General features: G+C 44.5%; 1 protein-coding gene across 4 annotated transcripts in view; it reads left to right on the top strand.

Annotated features, from left to right (window-relative positions):
- UHRF1 (ubiquitin like with PHD and ring finger domains 1) overlaps positions 1-13,339 on the top strand; it is a 34,498-nt gene extending 21,159 nt beyond the window's left edge. For all 4 annotated transcript variants that reach the window (XM_028713412.2, XM_028713414.2, XM_028713413.2 and 1 more), the window contains exons 4-17: positions 4-179; positions 1,747-1,962; positions 2,173-2,282; positions 2,528-2,714; positions 4,014-4,137; positions 4,633-4,740; positions 5,226-5,330; positions 6,222-6,328; positions 7,017-7,179; positions 7,275-7,412; positions 8,273-8,378; positions 9,530-9,687; positions 10,055-10,153; positions 12,919-13,339. In XM_028713412.2, the coding sequence (XP_028569245.1) occupies positions 4-179; positions 1,747-1,962; positions 2,173-2,282; positions 2,528-2,714; positions 4,014-4,137; positions 4,633-4,740; positions 5,226-5,330; positions 6,222-6,328; positions 7,017-7,179; positions 7,275-7,412; positions 8,273-8,378; positions 9,530-9,687; positions 10,055-10,153; positions 12,919-13,065 (1,944 nt within the window). In that variant the 3' untranslated portion in view covers positions 13,066-13,339. The remainder of the gene's footprint in view (positions 1-3; positions 180-1,746; positions 1,963-2,172; positions 2,283-2,527; positions 2,715-4,013; positions 4,138-4,632; positions 4,741-5,225; positions 5,331-6,221; positions 6,329-7,016; positions 7,180-7,274; positions 7,413-8,272; positions 8,379-9,529; positions 9,688-10,054; positions 10,154-12,918) is intronic.
- The last annotated feature ends 4,146 nt before the right edge of the window (positions 13,340-17,485 follow it).

Below are 17,485 nucleotides of genomic sequence, written 5' to 3'. Positions count from 1 at the left end.
TAGATCAATGAGCTAGTGGATGCTCGTGATACAAGCATGGGGGCCTGGTTTGAAGCTCAGGTTGTCAACGTGACCCAGAAAGAAAAAGCTGCCAACAAGGCAAGTGAGAGTGATGAGGAATCTGATCTGCAAGAAGCCATTGCTGAAGAGGACATTGTATATCATGTGAAATATGAAGAGTGAGTGTTTTGGTTTTTTTCTAGTCCCTTTAGAACAACAGGCAATTAATTTTTTTGGCAAACACCTGATGGTGGAGTTCTATTATTCATAGAATAATAGAATCATAGAGTTGAAGTGTTGAAGGGTCCCTGAGGGTCATCTAGTCCAACCCCTTCAATGCAGGAATCTCAACTAAAGCATTGGGGATGTCTTTTGGGTATAGATGTAACCAGGCACTCACACTTTGTTTTCTATGCTGAATGTGCTATATTGCCCCAGCCACCTTCCTAAACTTGGAGCTGCAGAGGTGGGTGGTGATAGTCGTGGAGCTGCATGATGATCCCTGCCTGCTCTCCATCTCTGGGAGTTGCTTGAAGCAGCTGGAGTGCCTTACTGTGCAGGACAGAACAGGCAAGCCCTCTGCCACTCCTTCCTGTTCCCTTTCCCCTTGGAAAAGTGGGGGGCTTTCCTTGGCTGCCGCGTGAGGCTATCTTTTTCTTTGGCAAAACATGGGCCACTTTACTGCTGGCTGTAAGTGGCTGCTTTTAGAAATGGTTTGCTCCTAGTTTTCCCTGCACTCTTTTCTATAATCAAAAATGAGGCAGCCTCTGTGTTGCAGTAGATCACCAAAAGATGGCAGTTCACAAGAAACTGGAGGTCCCAGTATACTGCTCATGAAGATGGCAGCACCCGCTAGGTGCAGAAATGCAACTTGGGTCTGAGTGCTGCATATGTTTATACTACAGTGTACACAGGAATTATCACTTTCTAGTTCAGGGGTGAAGGAGAGAATAGAGCAGGCAAGCCAGGTCCTGATCTCCCCCACCCACTGTGAGCCACTTTGACAGATAGGTGTAATTTGACAGGTATCAGTTACATGACATCATGGCCATGTCATGTGACTCAATTTCAAAGGAACAAATTGGTAAGGCACTCTTAAGTGTGCTCCTGAATCCTCCTTTGCAGCCTGCCTTGAATACAAACTGTGGCTTCACAAGGAACACTTCTTTTTTGAGTTCAAGCTGTGACTACGGAGGGGGGGAAATAGTTTTTTAGCTGCACTCTGAGGTTTCAACCTGCAGTGTAAACTTTCCTCCACCTGACATCGTATATGACATCAGCCCAGGGAAAGAGGAGTGTGGTTTACCCAAAACTGCCTGGCAGGTCAACCTCCAAGGCTTGGCAGGCCTAAACGGTTCCTCACCGTTACTGGAATTTGACAGATCTTCACGTATTGCGTATCTTGCCTTAAAATGCCTTTCTCTTATTCCAAGTGAGATAATTTTTAATAGAATTTCCCTGACTCACATCCAATGTTCCCCCTTATTTTCATTTTTTTCTGTTGGAGAAATAGCCAAAAAGTCCTCAGGAGAAACCTTTTTTGTTCTTGTTATCTTGTCCAGGCCTCCACATTTCCAGTGCAAGCAGGGACTTCTTTTAGTTTTTACTCTCTGTACAGTGCTTGAAAAAATTTGAACAGTTTAAGTGATTGATGATAATTTTAAGACTTATGTTGCTATGGTAGGGTGGGTTGCATTTACCATGTGGGGTTGTTTTCTTACCGCCTCCCCCTGTCCCCCAATGAAGCTATCCAGAGAATGGTGTCATTCAGTTGAGCTCCAGAGACGTGCGTGCTCGTGCCAGGACGACTCTGAAGTGGGAGGAGCTAGAAATAGGAGACGTCGTCATGCTGAATTACAATCCTGATGATCCAAAGGAGAGGGGATTTTGGTATGATGCAGAGATCCTGCAAAAACGAGAAACCAGAACATACAAGGAGTTATATGCCAAGATAGTTCTTGGGTAAGTGATAGATTATGAGCAGGGAATCCCATCTGCCAAGCCTCCGCGGAAAATTTTATTCTGCGACACCCCAAATCCTTATTTTGTGCTGTCTGATGACCTAAACCCAGGGATGGGAGAGGCATTTCTCTTAACATGCCATATGTGTGTACCAAAATCTTTTCTTCTTCTTCTTGACGTGCAGCCAATTCTTATATACTTCCCTTCTAGGGATGCTGGAGATACCTTGAATGATTGCCGAATTACTCTTGTGGATGAAATCTACAAGATTGAAGAACCTGGCTGTGCTGTTCCACTTACTTCTGAGAGCCCACTAAAAAGTAAGTCATATCACTTCTCCCTCCTAAGCACTTAGAGGATAGCTGTCACTGGGGAAAAACGCCATACTGGGTTCTCTGAAAGCATTCTCTGAAATCTTCCAGCAAACCAGCTGTCGTCCATCCCCAGTGGGTGGCATAAAGTTCCCATTTAGTTATCCTAGCAAATAACCGCCCTCTGCGAGGTTTCTTGTGGTTTGTTCTCCTTGGCCTGATCAGTATGGTGTGTGGTGTTTCCTTTTCCACAGGGCAGAGTGGACCTGTGTGTAAGCACTGCAAAGACAACCCTAGCAAAACCTGCCGGATGTGCGCCTGCCATGTGTGTGGAGGGAAGCAGGATCCAGAGAAACAGCTAATGTGTGATGAGTGTGACATGGCCTTCCACATCTACTGTCTTAACCCACCTCTTAACAGGATACCTGATGATGAGGACTGGTAAGTAGCAATGAACACTTTTTGAAAATTATAATGCTTATTGAAGTTTTAACAGTGCATAATAAAACGAAACAGGTGAACAAACATAACATAAAATTAACTGAACAAATATAGTAAGCCAGTAAAATAGTGATGAGACAAATATTGGCAGCTTTTTAAATTGATTCGTAAGCAGACAGAAAATAATTTTAAGTATTATAGAAGCAGTGGATGCTTACGGCAAGTCTTAAGGTCACATGACCCATGGCCTTTCTGGTTTGAAAGTAATCTTGGGAGTGGGATCAATACCCTGGAAACCCCCCCCCCCCCAATATGGCTGATTAAAACCATTGTTGAGGTTTTGGTGCCTATTTCTTCTTTCCTTCCATTTCTGCCTAATTTACCCTGGACAATCATTGAGCATGTACTGGAGATGCTGACATATCTAGCAATCAGACATGGCTGTTTCCTATTGCCATTAAAAGCAAATGAAGCCCATTAAGAGTCAAAGCACTGCTTCTTAGCCAGTCATGGATCACGGGACCAATGCTTTCACAACCCTGTTTGCAAGGGTCCTCCTAAATACCCCAAAGACAAGGGGCTCTTTTGATTACAGCAAATACTTTTGTGACATTTCCTTCTATCTCCTTTCAGCTTATTTTTATGAAAAGTGATATCCTGACCTTTGGAAATGCCAGGGGTCTAGCTCTGACCCCTTCTACACACAACATATGTGTTCTGTTAATTCTAACTATTCCCTGGCTTAGTCAGGAGTTTGTTGTGTACCTTTTTAAAGGGAGTTTGCAAGACACTTGGTGATCTGATGTGTAATGAGCATGGTTCTTAATAGCATGTTGGATGTGGGCGCCAGCCTGGCTCTCCTCTTTTTTCCTTGCACCTCAACTTTGCTCTCAGGGTAGGAGGGCTGTAGCTCAGTAGAATACCATGTTCTTTGTATGTTAACTGGCACTGCCAGCTATCAGGGCTGTGAAAAACCACTGTAGGCAGCCCAGCTAAAGGCATTTGAGTTATTAAGCTGGGTATATCCTTTTTAGTTTTGCCCATTTGGTCTGTCTTCATATACTTCTAACTGCCAGTTTCACAAGGAGGAAAACTGGATGAAAGAGTTTTGTCAGGTTCACTGTGCATTAGTGTTGGCTCTGTGCTCTAACACACATTGACCAATCTGTATATGAAATTATGGATGCAGCTTTTAACAGGTTTTTTCTTCTTCTAATAGTGCATATTAAAAATAGTCGTAGGAACCAATCCTGGCCCCCCCCCAATGACGCGTCTGTTTTTTAATTTTTTGATAACTAGGTATTGTCCTGAATGTCGCAATGATGCAAGTGAGGTGGTTTTGGCTGGTGAGAAGCTGAAAGAAAGCAAAAAGAAAGCCAAGATGGCATCTGCAAATTCATCCTCTCAGCGGGACTGGGGCAAGGTCGGTCCATCCTGGTTTGTTTTGTCTTGCTCTCCTGCAGTGGCAGACACATGTAAAAACCTCAAGACGGATGTGTACACAATTACATGGCCCAGCCAGCTCAAAGTATTTCACATGTTCTCTAATCTACTAGAATGTAATATGTGTTCTACAAAGAGAAAAGTCACAGGGGTGACAAGTCGGTCCAAGCAGAGTTGTCTCTTGACAGCTTAGGAAGTCCTGAGAACAATTGCTAGTTACAGTGGCTTGCAGTGGAAACATCTACCTTTCAACAGCACAGGGCCAGTATTGGGCAGGTTAAACGACCCATTTGTTAAATAGGTAGCAGGAATGATTCTGTGCTAACCTTAGATGGGACTGCTTTGTTACATGGGTTTTATTTGGGGGAACGTAATGGATGAATGTGTCCTTCTCTTAATAGCTCAATAGCACAATAAATTGGTGGGCTAATTTGTGGCAATTTCTGTTTTGATCTGTGACTTCTTTATTTTCTAGGGCATGGCATGTGTAGGTCGCACAAGAGAGTGTACCATAGTCCCATCAAACCACTATGGGCCGATCCCTGGAGTTCCAGTTGGAACCATGTGGAAGTTCAGAGTCCAGGTGAGATGCTGTACCTGGCCCTATTCTTTTTCCATTGTGGAGTGGGTGGGTGTTCCTGGGAACAACAGACAACTGCTATTTATATCTGGGTACGAATGTGCAAGAAGGCCCTTGAATCTGATGGCAAGCAGGATGCTACTCATTTAGCTCTGTTTGCAAGAACTACAAATTCTGGACTGGCAAGTGGCTACTGCCATTTTTTTTTTATTGTGGCCCTGACCTTTTCTGTTCAGAAGGGGAATACTGCTTTTCCCATTGTTACTTACCTGCCTGAAATGTAACGTGAAGAGCTCTTGGGGAACTGCACTCTCACTGCAAATGGAGCCACGGCAGTTATAGCTCGTAGGTGGTGTAGTGGGTGAAGTGTTTTACGTTCATTACCATTACAAAGTTTCCATATCTCCCCACCCCATTGATCCTCTGGGAATTGGATGCTTCCATGTGACTGTCTGTACTTGACCTCATGGATTTGCATTTCTCCATAGGTAAGCGAGTCGGGTGTCCACAGGCCCCATGTTGCAGGTATACATGGCAGAAGCAATGATGGAGCCTATTCACTGGTCCTGGCAGGCGGCTACGAAGATGATATAGTAAGTGTTGTGTGTGTCAGTTAGCTCATCTCATCATTCTCACCTCTTTTCTAGAAGGCCCGATAAATTGCTCTTAAGAAGTACCCTGTTAGGCAAAAGGTTTGTCCTCTTTCTCCCATCCCAGTTTGGATCATGGAATGGACTCCTCCAATGGGGTGCTGCTCTTACTTCTTCACACTTTAAAACATGAATTGTTTGTGGTATGAACATGATGTATTGTGTAGAGAGGAAAAGAGTGTCAGATGTCAGAAACACTCCTGTAAGCTCTCTGTCTACACTGGTATGAACCAGTGAGGTTAATACTATTTTTGTTTGTCATATAATGTGTGACACAATGTTAGCACTGGGTGAATGCATGTATCAATCCTATAGTAGTTACAGTCTGCTGTATGCTGTTGTTCAATTTATTTGTTGCCTAATACAAAGCGTCTCTAGGAGACTTACATACTCAGCTAAAGGACCCATCGTGTTTAACAATAAAACAATATGATCATTACCACCCACGCCACCAAAAAAGCAGTATGCTGTCCTTGAGAGGTTACAGTAAGAGGCAAGGCCAAGGGCTGCTCAGGGTTGCGGCTGTCTTTTTATATATCTACACAGCCACAGTGTGGCAGAACTGGAATTAAAAATCCTCTTGAATGTCACCCATTTGGGAGGACACAATAATATAGTAACATCTGAGTTAAGCGATGTATGTGATTTGAAATAGGGCTGGAAAAATATCGCAAAATTCCTTGGCTGCCACAGGTTTTTTTTAAAGCGCAGATTGGTGGAGTTTGGCAAGTACCTAAGTGTTTTATGTGGCAACACCAGTTTATTCAGGTGCTTGAGTGACCAGGTGATTGGGATTTTCCCAGTCTTGGATTGAACCATCTGAATATATTTCAGGATCATGGAAATTCTTTCACTTACACGGGAAGCGGAGGTCGTGACCTTTCTGGAAACAAACGTACAGCTGAACAGTCTTGTGATCAAAAACTTACAAACATGAACAGGTGAGGCAAAAGAGCTTATCTTCCAAGGGGTTTTCAGGAAATGGCAAGCTATGAAAGCATTTCTATTTTTGCAAGCATTTAAAGAAAGAAAAGAAGCAGGTGTTTTATAGATGTTTACTGACCTGCCTAATGTGGTGGCTCTTGAAACATTCTTGCTTTGTTGACCACCTCTCTAGGTTGTAATAATAAACATAATGTTTATTATTACATGGGAAAGATACATTGAGCAACTTCTTCCAGTTCTAGAAGCTGATTCTCTCTGCTTTGTTTTGGAAATATGTTGAAAAGCAGCATAACTCCTTCACAGTTTGCTTATGGGCTTCCTGGAGGGATCTGGCTGAGCAGTGCGGGAAGCAAATGGATTTTTGTGTGGGGAGCAGATGGATTTTTGGCCTGGTCAAGTGAGGCTTTTCTGTCCTTAACCATGCCTTATTCTGTGATGCGGGAAGAAAAGCTACTTGCCTCTTCTGCCCTCATCTCCATACCAAAGATCTACAACTGGTTTCGGGAACCTGTGATCCTCCAGATGTTGCCGGATTCCTGTTTGCATCACCCCTGGCAATTGGCCAGACTGGCTGGTGCTGATGGGACTTAAAAGGAGGGTCACAGGTTCCTCCTCTCTGATCTCTTTAAGAACTAAGGGCTGGGTTCCCACAAACACTTTCTCTTTTTCAAAATTATTTTGTAGGGCGTTGGCGCTGAACTGCAGTGCTCCAATCAATGATAAAGAGGGCTCAGAGGCTAAGGACTGGAGAGCCGGAAAGCCAGTGAGGGTGGTGCGGAATGCAAAGGGGGGCAGGCATAGCAAATATGCCCCTAAGGAGGGGAACAGATATGACGGCATATATAAGGTAAGGAAGTTTGCCTAGGCAATGTGGATTCAAAGTGGGCTCATTAGGAAAGCATTGTGTGGCATTTAAACCTCTCTTCTCATTTCCTTTTACAGGTTGTTAAATATTGGCCTGAGACAGGGAAATCTGGCTTCTTAGTGTGGCGCTACCTGCTCAGGAGAGATGATGATGAGCCAGCCCCTTGGACCCGGGAAGGGAAGGAGAGAATGAAGAAACTTGGGCTGACAATGCAGGTAAGTCATGCTGCAGAGTGTGGAGAAGCCTTGTCCTTTGAAGGGTCAGGAGTCCAGCTGCTACGAGAGAAATGGTGGTTAAGGTAACCTCTCAGGATTGTGTTATGCTTCTGACCACTTATTTGGCTTTGTTTTCTTTCTCTGGTAGTTGAACAGGAGTGCACACCTGGTTCAGGTGTGCTTGATTTTCTCTCTCCCTGTAATGCCCATTGAATGTCCTGTGTTCAATACCTACTGCTGAAACTTTCGGATTTTGAGCAGCGTGTTAGAGCCATGCAGACATTAAGCTAAAAACCATTCCCCAGTAATTAGTGGCTGCTTTTTTATTAGAAAAAAAAAACTAGCTGTCCCCCTTTTCAGCTCAACAGTTACAGTGGAACATGCTTAGATCTTGAGGGAAGATGCATTTACACCAGTTCCGTCCAGTAGGCAGCCTAGCTCTCTGGATTTTATGGCAATACATTTTGCTTTACATCTGTACCTCCCATTGCTGCAGTTATGTGTAACACCAATTATTAGTCTTTGGCACTGGTGGCAGCAAGAGCAGTGCTGTGGTTGATGGATTTAGATCATGCTTCCTCAACCTCGGCCCTCCAGATGTTTTGAGACTACAATTCCTAGCATCCCTGACCACTGGTCCTGCTAGTTAGGGATCATGGGAGTTGTAGGCAAAAAACATCTGGAGGGCCGAGGTTAAGGAAGCCTGATTTAGATGGTGCAACTCAGCATTCTTATGGTAGGAGAAAGGAATCCTAAGAGCTTCCCTGTGAGATTAGACCAGATCAGTGGCCAGTCTTGGATTAAGGGATGTTGTCTCTGAGGGCTATGCACAGGCTAACCATTTCTCATCCCTAATTCAGTATCCTGAAGGGTATCTGGAATCTGTTGCAAACAAAGAAAAAGAAAACAGTAAGAAAACTGAAGAGCTTGAAACCCCAGGGCAAGGGAAAAGGAAGCGGAAATCTGGTAGGTATTGATACTGGAAAATAGGGGTGGGTGTGTGCCTATAGAGGCCTAACTTTCTTTTACAAGACTCAGAGTCCCCCAGGTTTGTTATTGGTCAGAGCATAATGAGCTGTGCTGAAGCAGGGTCCAGTGAAAACAAGGTAGATCTTTATTCTTCTGCTGCAGCACGCTCCCTCCTCCCTGCAAGGAGGTGAGAGAGAGAGAGAGAGAGAGAGAGAGAGACCAAGAACAAAGTGTGTCACATCTTTTAAATGTTTGCATTTTGGCCGTCAGAAGGAGGACATCCCCTTACCTCAGTGTCACAAATATATCACACAGTCGCTTGGGCAAGCCAAGATGTGTTAAATTTCTGAGGATTAGCAAGATTTACATAGTTCCAAACAGAGGTTATGCAGAGCATTAACACTGGAAATAGGTTCTCCTAGGGCAGGGGTGCCCAAACTTTTTTCAAAGGGCCATATTTGATGAAGTGAACATGCGTGAGGGCCGACCAAAGTAGCCAGATTAGGCCCCTGAAATGGACTTTGGACATGACTGTCCTAGGGATTGATTGATATGGCAATCAGGAACGTCGCACACCTGGGCAATATTTGAAGACAGTTGACACTTATTGAAGCCAAAAAGGGGGTAGGCAAACCTCTTCGGCATTTCCCCTGACAGGCAGCAGCCTACATGATCTCAGGCAATGGGGTTATGGAGGATGTAGGGTCTCCCACAATGCAAAGAGGCACACATGACCAACAGGTTCCAAAAGTAAGAATGACAGGTTGTTCCATAGTGAAATTCAAGCTTCCCTTGTTTTAACAGGCTAGATTTAAAGTATCTGGCTTAAATGAGGAAAGGGTGGGGTACATGCCTCCTTTAGGAACCAGGCAAACAAAGAAGGGGGACAGGTGGATTTTCTGGATAGCATGTGTGGTGTGGTGCTTTGGGGTGACATAGGGGTGCACTTATTTTATGTGCATCCTTGGGAGATGTGGTGGGGCACATGGTGCCACAAAACAGATGTATAGAGAAAAGAAAGGGGGTATGCAGTGGGAACTTTTCTGGTAACAGTATACCTTATCCAATTGTCTACAGTTTTCTTCTTTGGAGGGGGGCAGGCAGAAAATAAAACTGAGATAAAGCATATCCTGTGTTTTCGTTTCCAGGAAATGAGACGGACGTCTCTGTTTCTCCTGCTGGCACACCAAAGAAGACCAAGGTTGAAGTCTACAAGCTCACCCCCAAGCAGAGGGCCCTCATTAAAGATGACGAAGCCAATGCAAAGTTGTGGAGTGAAGCACTAGAAGCCCTTAAGGACGGCCCGGTATGTGTGGGGCGGGTGCAGCTTGTCCCAAAACAGGGTTAAGAAGCAATGGTTATTGGCATTCTGTTTAACTTGGGATTGCCCTGGTCTGTACATGCAGCATAATGCTTTTTAAAAAAGGCTTCCCACATTAAAAGCATCAGCACCCAAGACAAAACCTAAGCTCTCTCTCAAAGTAGAAACCCAGCAATAAGCGAGGCTGGGACCAAGTCTTTGCCTCTACCATGCAACTGGAAAGCTCACAGCCTCCCTGGGGAGAGCATTCCACAAGTGGGGAGCCACTGCAGAAAAGGCCCATTTAATGTTTAAGCAATAGGAGAACAGAAGTAGCATTACTGTAACTCCTCTATCTCCCTTTTCACGGCAGAAATTCCTCAACAAAGTGGAAGAAACTTTCCTGTGCATTTGCTGTCAGGAAGTGGTGTTTCGGCCAATAACAACGGTGTGCCAGCACAACGTATGCAAGGTGAGGAGCTGCCATTGATTTTCACTGCTGTGCCTATTTCAGAACATTGACTCTTCCTATAATTTTTAAGACTTAAAACCTGCTGAATGGCTCTGGAAACAGAGGGGAACCTCAGGCCTGCGGGCCAAATTTCGCCTGGTCTGAGTCCAGTCAGGTGTGGAGCAAGTGAATAGGTTGCACAAACGAGTTCCTCATCAATTATTCAATCGCATAACCAATTGCTTGCAGAAAACAGCATTGCAAGCCCTTTTCTGAGCAAAGCCCCTTGCGCTGTGGTTCCCAAGCGTCTGGCACCCTGCTGGCTGTCATGTGCTTGGAAAAATACAGTGCAAAGGGCTTTATGGGGGAGAAAACCCGGCCGTCAATCATCTGAGACCATCAAGATGTCAGGCAATTGAGTTGTCCTTCCCACAGGTCACCAAAGTTGTCCTGTGTTGACTGAGAACAGATAGAGATCTAGGCCAAAAGCGTTCCCACTCTTGTTCTAGGGTGTGCAATATTGTGTGAGTGAACAAGGTGTCATCAGTAGGCAGAGCCGAACTCTACAGGGACGGGGAACCAGTGCACCTCCAGCTGTTGTTGGACTTGCAACTCGCATCAACGTGGCTAGTGGTCAGGAATAATGGGAATTGGAGTCTAACCTCTGGAGCTGCACAGCTTTCCATCCCTACCCTACAGGGTGGCTGCATGCAGAATAAAGTACAAAAATTGTGTATCTTCCAGTATTTGTTAACCTGTTCTAAGAGGCCACTCCGATCTTCCACTGTAGTATTTCATGTGAAATGGGAAGGTCCTACTTAAGTCAAGACCGCAACATCATTGGGATTCTCTTCCCCAAAAGTTGTTAAAAGGAAGCAGCAGCAGCAGAAAACTAATTGTGTAAAACCACTAGCTCTTGGTAGCCAGTCACTGTAATTTGTGAATAGCAAGAGACTAAGGGCAGAAAGGAGGTGCTGTACTAAAATCTGTTGTCTAATCTTCCTCTGACCCTAGTTACTCTGTGATAAAGCTGTGATAAGGTCCCATGCCCTCTGGTAACATCCCTTGACTCACTTCAGTCTCCTGCTTTGTTCAAAAAGTTAATTGTCAGCTGAAGCAAGGTGAAAGAGTACCTCCCTCAGGCAATATTGGGTCATTGCTTTTGTCCTGGGATTAGTGAAGATGCAAATATTTGCAGGGTAGAACTCTTAAGGTGAATAGAGTGAGATGATGGCTGGATAGGGTGTGACTGAAATATCCTGGTGCTCCTTTTTTCTGTATAGACTTTAGCTGTTATCTCAGGGGGGTGATTCAATCTTTTTGTGTGTGTGGTGAAGAATTCTCATCACCCTTCACAAAAACAGGTGGGTTTAACAGACAAGTTTCAGCAATAACTCCTTTCAACACAGGCTGTTGTTGTTTTACTACAAACTTGATATACCTAGTCTACGGAACAATAAAAGTATTAGCATAGCTGGCTTGACAGAGGGCCCTCCTTGTTGCCCTTTACCAGAATTAAGTTTGCTGCAGTTTGTGTGAATGTTGGCAATTTTATCACTGAAGCAGAGTATTCTTAAGTTATATTTAAAGCAAGATGCTATCTTAGATGTGGGTTAGCACTCTTATTTCTCATTACAATCAGCAAAGGGTGGTACTGTGGGGAAGGGTTGAATCACCCATTCATTATTATTATTTTTACTCTGCAGAGTTTTGAATCTTAAATTAGAAATTTGTTTTCTTAATGCAAGGATCAAATAATATTTGCAAAAGTATGGTTTTTGTTTCATCTTATATTGAGTTGTTGTGGCTCTACAGGCTTCCAGGCAGGTGTTTTCTCAGGCCCGCCTGGATATTCTGGGGATTGAACCAGAGATTTTTCATGCAAAGGAGATTACTACCCTTTCATAAGTAGTAGCTATATTTTTCCCAAGGAAACATACTACACTCCTGTTGGCTTTCATGCTTTTGGCAATCAATAAACAAAAACAAACCCCAGATGCACTTTAATAGCTATGACAAAACTTTTAGTGGATGGGTTTTATGTCCCTGTTTAGTATTGTTATGGCTAAATCTAGGTGCGGGGCTACTCTGCCACCCAGCTCGTCGGACTAAGTAAGTCCGCGGGTCCCTGCGGAAGAAAATGAGCTCAGCCGGACAGGAGCAAACTGCAGAAGATCCAAGTTTATTGCGCAACAGGTTCAAGACGAGATTGAACAGCGAGAAAGGAGTGACATGAACTTTTGAAACTCCCTCCATGTCCCAGAATACAGTGCAAAATACATCCCAGTTACATCATGAATACATTAAGGAGAGGTTGGGTTACACAGATTACATCATGAATACATTAAGGAGAGGTTGGGTTATACCGAATTAACATATAGAGGAGGGAGGGGGAATATGCAGAGCTGGAGATATGCGCAGATAAGCGCTTCCTGAGTGCCGGTGATGGGAAGACAATGGTCCATATACACATAGTCTGCCACCTGGCATTGCCCGGAGGAAAGGCTTGGCAGAGTGATTTTGACAGGATTAGGGTCTTGGCACCTTACTTGAGGGATTATGGAGGACAGGGGAGGGGTGATGGAGTCCTAGAGAAATTGAGCAAATTGGCACGTTGATTTTCTATGGATTTTATAGATTTTAGTCCCTGTTGACATTGACAATTGGGAATAAATGGATATATTGTAGCGAAGAAGGTGAAGAAGACATGCCCCCCCCCTTCCGTAACAGTATGCTAGTGGTCTTTAAAAAATTCTCATTTCTTTGATGTCTCTTTTACTCCCCAGGACTGCCTAGATCGATCCTTCCGAGCAGAAGTCTACAGCTGCCCAGCCTGCCGTTATGATCTTGGCAAGAACTATACAATGCAAGTGAATGAACTGCTGCAGACCCTCCTGAGCCAGCTCTTCCCTGGCTATGGCAATGGACGGTGATTCCAAAAAGCACTTCTAATTTCATTAAGATTTATTTTAAAAAAAGCAAAACCTTGTGGGGGTTTTTTGACGGGGTTTTATTTAAATAAATAGCCTTTCAGAAAAAAGCTGTCACTGTCGTCTCCCTTCCCTGAAAACTATAAAGGTTGAGGAACCTGCTTATGTATTTTTGTAGTAATGATTGCATCTTTTTTTTAAGGAAACCTTCATGGTTGTAGGAATTGCAAATTTCTCATTGTGTGCTACTAAAATCTACAGAATTGCAGTTTTTTTTTTTAAATGGGGTGTCATTTCCTTTTAAAACTAAAAACCTAGTACATGGCTTGGTTGCTAGAACAATCTCTTTGATCTATGGATTTTTTTTACTGTTAAGTTTGATGCTCTTGATCTTTTTGTGGCAGCATTTTTTTAAAAAAAACTGTTATCACAGCATTTTTTACGATTGCCGGTTTAGGACCCGCCGCAGTGATCATTTGAGACCCCTTGATTCTTGGAGTGTTGACATTTTTTGCTAAAAGCCCTCTTCTCTACTGGTTACTTGTCTTAACCGCCTTTATGTAAAAGTTACTACCTCAGTCTCCACATTTAATCAGCCAGGTGTTGCTTCCTACTTAATAGTGCCATATGGGAACACACAAAAGCCATTTGGAAGTGCCTTTTTACTGCTTTTTTTTTTTGCTGTGAAAGACTGAGCTTTCAACATTGGAAAAGCACTGAATTTTCTAAACTGCCAACAAATTTTTTGCTCCTGGGATTCAAAAATGTCACTACCGCTGCTCTAGATCATTAGCTTTAGACCAGTGTCCTGCTTTGTGCATGTCTGAATATTCCTTTTTATCTTACTTAGAATGGGAAATGAGACATGGAAAGGCATGGTTGTATATTCGGTGGTTGGTCATTCTTGCTTCAAACAGTACCAAACCCTTACAGTTCAATACCTCAGGATAAAGCAGAGTTGATACTAAATCACTCTTCACATCATACAGACTGGAATAAATGTGCTTGTTTAACTTTTTTAGCCTCTTTACCTCCTTATAAATGTATAATATTGTTTGGAAACTTTTATGACTTTTGAATTATGCCACAGTTTTGTACAAACAAAAGTTCTCAAAAATAAAATACCTTTTCGTATCAAAGAGAATGTGCTTGATTAAATTTTGGAATTCGGTTTTTAGTTTGGTGATGATTAGATCTGTGTGGCTGGAGATCTAGATAACTTTTAGTCCAGCTGTTGCTCCCCCTACCCCACACTTAATCAAGGAGTTGACAACCTTATCTTGAAATAGCTGGCTGCCTGTTTTTAGCATGTGGTATAAACACTGGTTACAAACTGAGGAAAATGCTAGCAGCAGCAGCAATTTCAGAGACGGTGAGAAGATAAATTTGTGTAAAACTTTTGTTGTTGTTCTTGATTGCATAGCTTGTTGTGGAAGAACTAACTGATTCATAAAGGTCCAGACTATGCTCCAAGTTGGTGCCCTCCAGATTTTTCAGATTAAAACTTCATTTTAAATATAGGATTGTCTTTAAATTTCCCTTTTTCTTTTATGTATGTATCCGTCTGTCTTATATATTGTAGGTTGCTGTTACAAGTAATAAAACTGCTCCTTTCCCATTATGGGGTACCCAAGAGCCCTTATAAAGTTCTTTTGTAGGTTCTCTATCGGTAGGAGAAAATAACATGCAGGAGGGAGGAAGAGGACCCAGAACAAAGGTGTGCAAGCCCTTATATAGACATTTTAAATTGCCCACCTTGGAGTCCAAGACCACCTGAAGCAAAGTTCTTAACCCAAGGTAATATTTCTGGATTAGTGGAGTCTGTAACCTGAAGCGTATGTAACCTGAGGTACTACTATACCTGATTGCATTATTTGGATTTTGGGCATGCTATTGTTATTATAACTACTTAATTCCTGAATCTAGGTCATAGGTCACAGGCTCACACCCTGTTCATATCTTGAATGTGCCCTGAGGACAGGATTTGTGAGGAAAGAGACAATGGGGAGGTTTCCCACTTTGACCTTGCAGAGAAATATTTGAGGTCAATTTGTTCAGGATCTAATCTGGGGTTTCAGACATGTGGTTTATATATACAGTTATGAACACTTAGAAGAATCTTAAGGTCATATATAAAAAAGGGGCCAATAAATGTAATTATTAATAATAATAATACTCCCATCAGCCCCTGCCTTCATCCCATAGTCCCTTTGCAAGGGATCAGGAAGTTATTGTCCCTCATATGGACTACGCCTCCCATCATCCCTGACAATTGGCCATGCTGTCCGAGGCTGATGGGAGATTGTAATACCAAACATATGGAAGGCACCAGCTTGTGGAAGAATAGTTATGTTACAGAAACACCAAGAGTGGATTGTACTTTCTGAGGCCAAGATTATTAAACTTTGGAATTTGCTATCCAGTGTTGAGGGACAATTCTGGCTCTTAAAATATAAAGGTTGCCTGTCCTGAGGAGTAATTTCCAATGGACACAGAAGGATAGATGCTAAGGCTCACAATGCAAGACGTTTGTTGGAACTGGAGCTTTTCTTGCTTACAGTTGTTCATCATAAGATGTGAACTCCTTAGACTTCCAGTTGGTTGGCTTTGGTTGTGATTCTAAGGGCTCTTTCCAATGCATGTACAGTGGTGCCTCGCAAGACGAAATTAATTCGTTCCGCAAGTTTTTTCTTCTTGCGAGTTTTTCGTCTTGCGAAGCACGGTTTCCCATAGGAATGCATTGAAAATCAATTAATGCGTTCCTAGGGAAACCGCTTGCCAGGCTGGCGGTGCGGAGAAGGGCTTTTCTCCCCACCGCAAGCCTTCAGCACAGGTACGGGAACAGAGGGGAAGGCGCGCAGCGCTTTCCCTCTGTTCCCGGGGCTTGCATGGGAGGAGGGTTTTTCCTCCCCACCGCCAACATTCAGAACAGCATTCTGAATGTTGGCGGTGGGAAGGAAAACCCTTCTCCCACCCCAAGTCTTCAGGACAGCCATCCGAAGGCTGGCGCGGGGAGAAGGTCTCTCCGCCCCCCCCCCCACGCCAGGCTTCGGTGCATCCTTCAGAGGCTGCTGCCATAGTCACGCGTCACTTCTCCAGCTGGGAGAGGGTCGCGGGGGGCTGGTTTAGCCCTGCGCGCGCTCTCCCGGCTGGAGAGGTGACGGGCGCCTATGGAGGTTCCTGCCATAGGCGCGCGTCACTTCTCCAGCCGGGAGAGGGTCGCGGGGGGCTGGTTTAGCCCCGCGCGCGCTCTCCCGGCTGGAGAGGTGACGGGCGCCTATGGAGGCTCCTGCCATAGGCGCGCGTCACTTCTCCAGCTGGGAGAGGGTTGCGGGGGGCTGGTTTAGCCCCGCGCGCGCTCTCCCGGCTGGAGAGGTGACGGGCGCCTATGGAGGTTCCTGCCATAGGCGCGCGTCACTTCTCCAGCTGGGAGAGGGTTGCGGGGGGCTGGTTTAGCCCCGCGCGCGCTCTCCCGGCTGGAGAGGTGACGGGCGCCTATGGAGGCTCCTGCCATAGGCGCGCGTCACCTCTCCAGCCGGGAGAGGGTCGCGGCAGGCTGCTTTAGCTTCTTTAGCTTCGGAGCATCCTTCTGAAGCCTGGCGGCGGGAAGAGGTCTCTCCGCCCCCCCGCCAGCCTTCGGAGGAGGTCCGAGGACAGTGGGGAAGACGCGCTGCGCTTCCCCGCTGTCCCGGAGATTTCCCTATGGGCTTTCGTCTTGCGAAGCAAGCCCATAGGGAAATTCGTTTTGCGAAGCGCCTCCAAAACGGAAAACCCTTTCGTCTAGCGGGTTTTCCGTCTTGCGAGGCGTTCGTCTTGCGGGGTACCACTGTAATGAGATTTATGTTTCAGGGCAATGGCTTACACTTTGGCTGAGAGATTTAAAAAATGCATTGGTCAGAGCTGTAGCTTTAAGGACACTTGGAGGACCACATTCTCTTTTTAAAACAAGGCTATGGGGTAAGATAATAAATCAACTCTTCAACAGGTGGCTATCCAACATCTGCTTGAACATCTATGCAGCATATAGATCTCCTCTCCCTGTAGGCCGTTGGCTCCATGAATTTCTCTTTATCCTCCATATCTTAAACTGAGTCTACCCTCCTTACTGTTATGTCCATTTGATCTAGTCTGGCCTCTTCTCTGTAGGAGACCCTCAAGTATTTGACGAGGGTTCCTGTGCACACCCCACCCCACCTTCTCTAGATGAAACACCCTTCCTTCTGAAACCTGTTTCCATAACCAAATGATGTGTTTTTCCTTGCCTTCTGAGCCAATTCCTGTTTTGTTTTGAACTATTCTGCATTTTTTATTTTGTCCTTTCTCTTCCAAAGAATACCAATACATCTGTATGAAGGGCAGATCAGGAAAGCAAAAGCTCATCCTGCCAGGTGCGCGCATTTGAACTTGGGCGATCCTTGGGAGA

The sequence above is a fragment of the Podarcis muralis genome, chromosome 18 (genome assembly GCF_964188315.1).
Source record: "Podarcis muralis chromosome 18, rPodMur119.hap1.1, whole genome shotgun sequence".
Lineage (NCBI taxonomy): Eukaryota > Metazoa > Chordata > Lepidosauria > Squamata > Lacertidae > Podarcis > Podarcis muralis.
This window is presented reverse-complemented; position numbering and strand designations above follow the sequence as displayed.